General features: G+C 40.2%; 2 protein-coding genes across 2 annotated transcripts in view; both read left to right on the forward strand.

The window, feature by feature from the left end:
- Positions 1-10,483, forward strand: part of LOC104967382 (copine-9-like) — a 69,301-nt gene that overhangs the window by 15,958 nt on the left and 42,860 nt on the right. The gene's annotated exons all lie outside the window — the stretch shown is intronic.
- The window catches only part of LOC104967120 (cytosolic purine 5'-nucleotidase), a 25,726-nt gene continuing 16,575 nt past the window's right edge, over positions 1,333-10,483 (forward strand). Inside the window, exons 1-7 of the mRNA XM_010796531.1 lie at positions 1,333-1,409; positions 6,487-6,604; positions 6,926-7,021; positions 7,515-7,606; positions 7,795-7,852; positions 8,433-8,526; positions 9,483-9,536. Coding sequence (XP_010794833.1) covers positions 1,361-1,409; positions 6,487-6,604; positions 6,926-7,021; positions 7,515-7,606; positions 7,795-7,852; positions 8,433-8,526; positions 9,483-9,536 — 561 coding nt within the window. The 5' untranslated portion in view covers positions 1,333-1,360. The remainder of the gene's footprint in view (positions 1,410-6,486; positions 6,605-6,925; positions 7,022-7,514; positions 7,607-7,794; positions 7,853-8,432; positions 8,527-9,482; positions 9,537-10,483) is intronic.

Below are 10,483 nucleotides of genomic sequence, written 5' to 3' on the forward strand. Positions count from 1 at the left end.
GAGCTATTTTTTTATTTGTAAAGCCTCCTTCACTTCATGAAATGGCTGCAGCATAAGGAGGCAGCCTCTGAGAAGTGCAGCACCAGCGCGTACACACCGCCTTCACTGTGTTCCCCATTCAGGCTGCTACGTTTCAACCACACACACCTCTACACACACACACACATCGAACGGCCTGATTATTTCCCCTATTACTCGTTGTATGAAGGAAATGTCCGGTCACAAAGGTGCATGATGTGTGTGTGTGTGTGTATGTGCTCTGCTCAGCTCCGCTGTGTGTGTGTATGTTCGGTGTGTTGGTGTGTGTCCAACAACGGCATTTGTTTTCAAATTACCATGAACAGTAATTTACACACATCTGGCCAACTCCATAGGTATGTGGGTGTTCTCAAAAGAAGTTAGTTTAATCTTAATCTCGATGTAGTGCTAAATGCTGTCGGAGTGCACCGGAACGAACGCCCCGGTATGACGTTATTATTGCTGGCAAACAAGCCCAGGGGTCTCACTGACATTTCCGTTATATCAATATGTGTACAGTGGTCCTAATTTGTTTGAATTGTATCCTGGTTTTAGACGTTGTTAATATGTTTTGGATCCATATTGTTCTATTATTTGCTCAGGCTGTTACATACAATTAGCCACTGTTGCCACCTATATTAGGCTATATTATATATTATATTAATATTTGTAAAGCGGTCCTAATTTTTTGTTTTAATTGTATCCTGGTTTTAAACGTTGTTAATATGTTTTGGATGCATATTGGTATTTCTTCAGGCTGTTAAATACAATTAGCCTCTGTTGCCACCTGCTGGTGAGTAAATATTCAAATTAGTTAAAATTGACAACCGGTCCGTGAATTTTTTTTAATGTTTCTGCCGGTCCTTGCCACAATAAAGGTTGGGAACCCCTGCCCTACGGCACTGTTGATACAAGTGATGCATGAGCTTAATGCCCCGTGATTCGGATCACATGTTATGGATGCTTCCTTGGCCCATGAAAATAGGGCAAGTCGTTTGTCTTCTTTAATCAGATCAAAAAGAATGTCAACATTTATACCCAAAGTTCTGAATGCAAATGGCCAAGGGCTTGATTTTTTGCAAACGTCATTGCACGTGCAATTGGCTTATTGAGTTGCAGCAGTATTTTTAGACAATTTCACATTGCCAGCTTTTCTTCATACTGAATAGACCGATTATTTAGGCCCACAAATTGGTTATAGTGAGTCCATCGAGTTAGAGACACAACTTCTTTTGGGTCTGCCAGGTTGCTCATGCTAATCTTATTGTTGAAAATTGCATTGAAACTAAAACATGTACCTCTACTTGTGTCCCACAGAGTGTTTGTCAACAGAAGCTTGGCAATGGAGAAGATTAAATGCTTTGGCTTTGACATGGATTACACTTTAGCAGGTAAGTTTGATGCACATTTTATATATTTTGTATCTTTTAAGGAAAATAAGGATTTAAGGTTTTCTGACTTCTTTTTAAATTTCACAATTAAACTTTGGCGAAATGTGACGTTTATTCTAAAACTATGTGTCATAAATGATTATTGTTGATTGGAACACAGTTGATAAATGTCTTGATAAAGTAATCTATAGTTCCAAAACTGCGTTTTACTTTTTGGTACTTTTTAAATGTTCGGTAGCAGTCAAAGTTGGCCAGAGGATTGCTTAACAGATCTTCAGTCTCCTGGGTGAATTTAGATTTTTAAAGAATTTGGAATCCATAACAAAACAAATCTCCAAGTATTGGATATGAACATATTTTGCATGGAAGTTAAATTCTCACTATCCTATCTTTTCAACTCTATATCTGGCCACCCTACCATCCCCCCAGGACTGCAGCTATTCCACAAAATATTATTTAGGTCAACGCCGGTGACACTTCGATAAGAAAATGTTAAGCCGAGCTCCCTGGTACACAGAGTATAGAGATGTTCTTGTTCCTACTGACCTCTAACCTGGTTGAAAATACCCTGATTTTAAAGCCACTCTGTGCTTTGAGTGACTCAGCTGCAGTTTTTGGTCTTGCTGTCTCTATAAATACATCCTCCCTGACTTTGAAAAGCGGGTCACGTTTGTTTTTGTCCAGTGATGGCTCCCATGAGAACGGGGATCACTCGTAGTCCCTCTCCGGCACCGCGGTCAGATCCCCGCTCAGGCCGCCGGAGATATTACAGACGCTCAGCTGTTGACATGAGGCACTTTATGGGCGCTCATAACAGAGTGTTAATGTTTACTGAAAGCACGGCTATCATGTATCTTTCTGGATGCTGTTCAGGTTTAGATTCACAGAGGTACTCCATCATCAGGGAGCTGGTGGTGTCACAGCCTGGCTGCTGTTAAACCACAGCCCCCCTGGTATTTGTTTATCAGGGGGTTGTTAACGGCATTTCAAATGTGCAAAATGCTCGAAATGTGGGCTTGTTGATACAAAGTATTTCTGTGAGGAAATATCGATATATATTGAGGAATTTTGCCTTGAAAAATCAAGGTATGAAAAAAATGGTACGCCCTTTCTGATTGGCCAACAGGAGTCCATTAATGTTGTATACCAATTGCTATACAGTATAACAACTTATGTGAATGATACTAATCAGATATTCCACCATAGAGAAGTGTATCCTTAATGACTAGTGCAGCAACCAGTTGTTGACTAATCAATAAGTTGGTTGACAAATATATTATATTGACAATTATATTATAAGATCATAATAATAACGAGTAATTATAATTGTAATCATACTGTCAGTTTTAATGCAAAAAATGTAGATTTTAAAATGTGGAGATTTTCTGCTTTTCTCTGTTTAATAACATATTAGAAAATAATATTGTTGGTTTTTGGAGTGACAAAACAAGACATTTAAACATTTCTCTGGGCTTTTAGAAATGTTTTACACATTTTCTGAAACTTTGGAGACTGTTTTATCTAGAAAACAATCGGCAGATTAACAATCAAGACTAAAAAATAGTCATTGGTTTCAGCCCTTTAAGTGGACACTCCTTATTCAGTCATGTTTCATACTTTTTCACCTTTATGTGGTTTTAGAACAAAACAATCAAGTAGATTTTGAGCAATAGTTGTATTTACCACCTGATCAAGCTGATTGAACATGTCACAGCCCAAGTTGACATTGATCTTAATTCATCCATAAAAACATATAAAGCTCAAAGGTTGCTGATAGATTTACAACTACTACAATGCTTGCATAACACGTCACATTTTGTAGTATTTCATAAGAATGCAACCAACATCAGACAACATTGCCTCATCTGTTCTTTGTGCCCCAAAGGAAGCACTTAGCCTGCAGAATGTTACCCAACCACTCTGTAAAGCCAAGTTTTCACAGAGAAAAACACATATTTTTGTCCTAGTTTTCAAACACACTTTTGGCTGCCCTGTAGATCCCCGAGGCTGCACTTCTATTTTCTTCCCGATATCTTTCATGGTGTCATAAATCTGTTACAAAGGCCTACATTTGCGTGTCGGCAGCCGCAGATAAAATAAAACGGATGACGCGTTAGATTCTAATATAGATAGCTATGTGGCATGGTTCAGATTGGTTCACACTTTTATGGGATTGTGTTTGAGGGCTCTATTAGGAAAAGGGTGCGGGTTGTTTACTGTGTGTGTGTGTGTGTGTGTGTGTGTGTGTGTGTGTGTGTGTGTGTGTGTGTGTGTGTGTGTGTGTGTGTGTGTGTGTGTGTGTGTCCTGGAAAACAACAGTAACAGGACTTCTGCTCCTTTTCTGTTGTATTATCTCAGATGCCTCTTGTAATAAAGGATGCATCCTTTCATGACCGCCCTCAGTCATTGAAAACAGGTCTGCCAATGACTCCACTGCTTTAGCCTTTAAACATTTCAGATAGTGAGGGATGTTGTGTGTCAGTGTTGAGTTAGGGAGGGGGGGGGGGGGGCTTGTTTTTGAAGTCATTCAGATGTCAAATGGGTTCAGTGTCATTAACGTCACACAAACAGGGAAAGAGATGTTATGATTATGGTGAGGGTTTTTACAGTTGTGTTAGCACAGATCTGGTTATTCTGTCTGATAACATATTTCTGTGAGAGGGGCTCAGAGGGAAAAAAGGTGTAGTGTATTTCTTTGGACAGATCAGATTTAAACATTTCATGTTTTGGTTTCACCTTTCCTTTAGTGTGTTTTTTAGGTTTCTATGCATGAAACGCCTCCATTGGACTCCTTTGTTTTACTTCTGTGACATAATGACATCACTATGTAACACTCGCGCTTCGGTTGGCTATCGCTCTAACACAGTGTATGGATAAGGGGCAGGACATCTCTAAACAGTTGACCAATCACAACAGAGCCTGCCAGCTAACCAATCGGAGCAGGCTGGGTGAAAAGAGGTGCTGCAGCACAGGCAGTATGAGAACAATAAAGAGCTTTTTCAACATTAAAGCATGGAAACATGTCACAGTAGAGACACAACGTACAAATAAGAACCTGAAAATGAACCTTTTAGATCCTCTGATTTGAAACCAGGTTTTTAATTCAGTTGTGAAATTGATGGCGTGTAACAACCCTTATCTGGTTATTATGTACGGTAATAAAACAACTTCCTGCTCCTAAATGACAAGCGTGACTCACTTTGACATTACCTAGAGATGAGATTTTATTGGCCGCTATGCGAGTGGGAGGACCGCCCCAGTGTCCCAAGGTCAACACGTGGAAAGAGCCCCAGAGAGAAAGAGAGAATGATGATAGCAAAGGTGACAGAGGGGAACAGCTCTTAAAATAGCTTTCTTTGTAGAGCTTAAAGAAGATTATGACAAGCGATGGACGAGAAGCAGGAGGAGTACGGGCAGTTTAGTGGCTGTACACTGCTGCTCCGGGCACCCGGCCCAAAGCCTCAGTTCTGCTGGGAGACCACAGCGGGGGGGTTGTAGAGGGAGAAAGGGGGAGAGGTTACGTGATTGTAATGCAGAAACAGGCTCATGCTTTCAGAGCTGCATCAACAAAAGCTTTGCTCTACACAAGATTTTCCTGTAACCCCGTGCATACATTAAGCTTCTGTGTGTAACTCAGCACGGAGTAGGACACAGATGTTTGTCCTCCAATGCTGCCCCCCCCCCAACCCTTTCTAACTGTCCTCTATCCAAGCATCATCAGCCAACATTTCTCCCCCCCCTCCAAGGACCTTCCGCAAGCCCCACTGGGACTGTGGAAAGCAGGCAACAACACAAGCACATTCTCCCAATCGTATTTATAACATCTGACATGTTCTCTTCCCAGTGTCACATAACATTTAAATCCTCTGCGGGGTTATTCTGAGCGCAGCATCAGTCTGAGTTTTGTTTATTTTCAGAGACCCCCCCCCCTCCTCTCGGTTTTGGTAAATATGTAGCGGTGACATGGTTGGGAGGGCTCATCAGTGACTTTTCATTTTCACGCCTGATCCTGTTTCTTTCTGTGGATTTGTGTTCAAAACACAGAGGGCCTTGTTGATAGCGAGGAAAGACAAGGGCAAGTGTGTGTGAAGGGGTGTGGTGGGGGGTTTCACTGGAGAGTGAGAACATTTCAACAAAATACTGAGACAGCACAACGGACTCTCAAGGGGATGAGAGAAGTCTTGTGTGCATGTTGAGTGACACTGTGAGCTCCACTGATTGTGTGTCGCCTCTAATGAAACCTTGTCAGTTGCGTAATGGCAGGTCATGTTCCTTTAACTGTATACATAATATAGTGTTTGTGTACATTTTGCATGTATGTGACATGTTCCACAGGCTTGACCTTTACCACTTCAACAGCTGTAAATGACCGACTGTTGTCTCAAAGAGCACTACTGTCACCTTTTGAAGAAATCTGTAGTTATTAAACCAAGTCTCCATACACACTTTTTTTTAAAATACGTTTTTTTTAACTCCTATGTGAATTTCTGACCAACATATACAACAATTTAAAGTTTTACTTTCAAAATGACTTTAATTACTGATCGAAATGTTGTTTATCTTTTATATTGATCAGATTCTTTCTTGTTCTTAATGTCAGAAAATGACCATCACAAGTTCAAATAGTTTGTTTTGTCAGATCAAAACACCTAAAAAATAATAACATCATATTAACTTAAATCAGAGAAAAAGCTGAAGAAAAACTTAATTTTTGTAAAGCTGAAATCACGGGACCTTTTGAATTTTTTCTTCATAAATGTCAAATATGATATTTATTATATATTCCTTGTCTGACGAACGACTAATTGATTAATTGACTTTGTTGTTATTCAGTTCAAAGTGACCAACAAAGTCTAACATTAAAGCATTGATCAGAGTAATTGGTTCAATAAGCCAGAAATAAAACAACCTATGAACATACTGTATACTGTATGTAGCATTGAATCTTTTTTTTTTTTTTTTAAATGTCAACAACAAAAACCTTTTATATAGCAGATTAGACTCCAAATTGTACTGTAGCATCACATGCATTGTTACCTTTTATTGTGTTGAATGTGTGTGTCTGTTTAATTTCCAGTGTACAAGTCACCAGAGTATGAGTCCCTGGGTTTCGAGCTGACGGTGGAGCGGCTGGTCTCAATCGGTTACCCCCAGGAGCTGCTCAGCTTCGTCTACGACCCGACCTTCCCCACCAGGTCAGATTTCATTAATGCTTATAAACTTAGGTATTATGTCAGTAAACGAGACACCCATATGTAAATGAGTTTTGTCATTGTGTGTGTAAGGTCTAGATGTGTTTCATTATGGAAATACACACTGGAAATGACTCGATATACAAATCTATTTTTCGGTCTCTTTTGGTTACTTATTGTATTCAACTATAGTTTACAATACAACTATGCGTTTTTTTTTTAGCTCTGTATTACACTGAGAGTTTTATATGTCAATAATGTTCAACATTGTGATACACGGTGTAAATGCTGCACTGTAGACTAATGAAGCATCTATTCCCTCAGGGGTCTTGTGTATGATACCATGTATGGAAACCTGTTGAAGGTTGATGCCTACGGTAACATCCTGGTCTGTTGCCATGGATTCAACTTCCTCCGAGGGTAAGTTTGTCCGCCCCCCCCCCCTCATCTGAAAAGGATCATAAATCATAATCCAGTTTAAGAGCTTTGCAGGGTTTGTTCAAAGTGTTGAAAGTTTGGAAAATGCTTAAAAATAACAGTTTGTTTTCAAGCTTGGTATTATACTTTGATTTCAATTAAACTCCCTTAGAAATGCTTGATTATAATCACATGTCTACAAATATGTTATTGCATTATAAGCTTTTAGTTGGTTGTCTTCTGGGAATTTAGCTCAAAATTAAATAATCGTGATCAAGAAATTAAATTACCGTAATGTTGAAATGAACAGCTGTTAGAATAAGCATTTACATTAGGGTTGGTTAAATGACCTTGAAAGTGCTTAAAAAGTGTCTAAAATGCTTTACCAACCTAGATCTAGCTTTTTTTCCGACATTGTCAGCTCTAAATATATGTGAGCTAAAAAAGAAAAAAAGGGCCAACAAAGATTTACTCTTGACTTTTTCTCCTTTCCCAGCCCCGAGATCCGCGAACGGTACCCAAACAAGTTCATCCAGAGGGATGACACAGAGCGCTTTTATATCCTTAACACACTCTTCAACCTGCCAGGTAAGGCCTCTGAGCTCAGAGAAACATCACGGGACTGTTGCAGAGAATATAAACCTGCAAGACTTTTAATCTGATTAAAAGCTGAACATGATGTTATGGGAGATTGAAACCGAGCATTTTCCCTGTCAGATGATCGAGCTGCTTCCTCACTAAAGACCCCCCTTCCCTCCTTTCTTTTTCCTTCACAGAGACCTACCTCTTTGCTTGTCTTGGGGATTTTTTCTCCAACTGTGATAGATACACAAGGTAAGGAACTTTTTGTAACACTATCTGTCATGTAACAAGTGTCGGGTGACACAAAGACAGTTGCTCACCAAACCTGGGTCAGCATGGGAGGGTGCAGGTGTCTCAACTGCTAATCTAAGCTAATTTTTAAAAATGGAAATCAAATAGGAGTACAGCCATCTTTGTTTCTCTGTAACAATGATTTATATTAATCTCTTCTACTAATGGTAGAAAAGCATGGATTACTATCAGAGTGAGATAGGAATGAACGATGTTCTCACTAACTATTTAAAGAGAATGAAATCCTGATATAGCTACGAGATAATCTTTTAAAATGTTACTCGGAGGAGATCTAATTTCCTGTCAATCTGTTGAGAGTGTAATCTGGAATGGTTGCATGTCCTTTGTCCTCTGAAACCTGGTTGTTGGTCTTTTAGGGGGAGAATGCTTTCCTGTTTGGCTGGGGACCCCTCCAACAAGGGAAGGCTATCCCATTTAAAAGCAAACAAAAAAACAAAATGTCATGTTTTTGAAAACCTTCTGTAAAAATGTGGCCTGTCCGACGGCTGTGCTCGTGTGTGTCTGTGCTCCTCTCCCCCAGCTGTGAAAGTGGCTTCAAAAATGGCGACCTCTTCATGTCCTACCAGAGCATGTTCCAGGACGTCCGCGACGCCGTCGACTGGGTCCACTTCAAGGTGAGACCCCTTTGAAAGTCCTTTTCTCAGTCTGTCAGTTAGTAAATACTGAGTTATCTACAATCTCTTTACAGCCACCAGTCACAAATGACAAAAAAAAAGTCATTATAAAGAGGCCCTTAAAAATTATTCATATTTGTATGTTGTGTCTCTACTTTGACGTGTCTCAATGCTTTAATGTTCAAAAAGCTCTGTATTCTTCTCATACTGCCTGTGCTGCAGCACCTCTTTTCACCCTCTGTCTGAAGTCAGAGCCCAGTCTGCTCTGATTGGTTAGCTGGCCGGCTCTGTTGTGATTAGTCAACCACTAAGAGATGTCCCGCCCCTTAGCCTACTGCATCACGTAAAATTAGTTACATTTTGAAAATGCTCATCTCCAGTTGAAGTAGTTTGTTATCCACCCCCTGTTCAAAGCCACCAGACTCATTCACAAAAACAGTAAATTCACCTCACAGAACGTGGGATTCAAAAGATATTCAGACATTTCTTTGACTAAAAATGAAAGGGTTTGTTATTTGTTCAGATTCATGATTTCATTGTATTGTCTTTAAATGATACAAAATGGTGAACAATTCCCATTACAACTTTAAGTAGTGTGTTATCTAAGCTCTCTAATGCCACCAGACAAAAACAATAATTTTACCTCGTGGAAGTTGCAACATTTTCCTCAAAATCCATAGGCCATTAACTCTCTAGTTGTGGGAAAAAGGGCCAATAAATTCTATAGCATAATCACTTTCTATTTCAAATCATTTCTGTTGCAACTGCTCTCACATTGTGCGACCAGTTGCATCTTTTCACTATCTAAAAAAAGAAAAAACCTTGCTTTACTCTCTCCCTTTTTTTAGTACTTACTGCTAAATGCCACGAGTGCTCTGTGTGGGTAGCCACTGACAACTGTTACTCAACTGTTACAGTGGCATTAATTATTCTGACTCTCGTTTCTCTCGTTGCAGGGTACTCTCAAGCAGAAGACGGTGGAGAACTTGGAGAAATATGTTGTGAGAGATGTAAGTAGTACTTGTATTTATATAGGCAGGGGTGCACACAACTTTCTCAGTGAGGTACTCAGATGAGTACCTGGAGTCAGTGTTTGGTACTCCAACTTCCGGCTCCCCTCAAAGTTCCCATGAAGCCCTCTGTATCGCGAATATCAGCGGGTGGGGGTGCTAGTGGAGTATGATGAAGCCCTCTGTCATCGCGAATGTCAACGGGGGGGGGGTGGTAGTAAATGTCAACGGGGGAGGGGGGGGACCACAGAGCGTGTGAACGTTGTGATCAGCTGTTTTAGCGCAGTGCTGCTGTACAGGCCGACGTTAACAGCAGCCCTGCCTGTGCACACGGAGACCGACTCCGTCGTCCGGTGATCTAACCGCCTTCTGGAAAAGCTTCACATATACATCGGTACGCAAATGCGCTTTGTGACACAAGTGACGGTACGCATTTCAGATTGTTGCCGCGCATGCGTACCTGCGTACCACTTACAGGACTGTCTCAGAAAATTTGAATATTGTGATAAAGTTCTTTATTTTCTGTAATGCAATTAAAAAAACAAAAATGTCATACATTCTGGATTCATTACAAATCAACTGAAATATTGCAAGCCTTTTTATTATTTACATAATATAGAGATTTGCAGTACGCTTAAGAAACTCAAAAATACCTATCTCAAAAATTAGAATAAGTTCGCTCAGACCCAGTAAAAAAAAAAAGATTTTATAACGCAAACAATCAAACATCATTGAAAATGTCATTATAGCCTCTCAGTACTTGGTTGGGAAATCCCTTTGCACGGATCAACTGCATCAATGCGGCGTGGCAATGGAGCCATCAGCCTGTGGCATGGCTGAGGGGTTATGGTATGCCAGTGATGCTTCAATAGCGGCCTTTAGGCTCATTAGGGCATGTTGGGTCTGGTGTCTTTCAGCTTCTTCTTCACAATACCCCAGCATATTCT

This window comes from Notothenia coriiceps, unplaced genomic scaffold (assembly GCF_000735185.1).
Source record: "Notothenia coriiceps isolate Sejong01 unplaced genomic scaffold, NC01 NC01_scaffold00037250, whole genome shotgun sequence".
Lineage (NCBI taxonomy): Eukaryota > Metazoa > Chordata > Actinopteri > Perciformes > Nototheniidae > Notothenia > Notothenia coriiceps.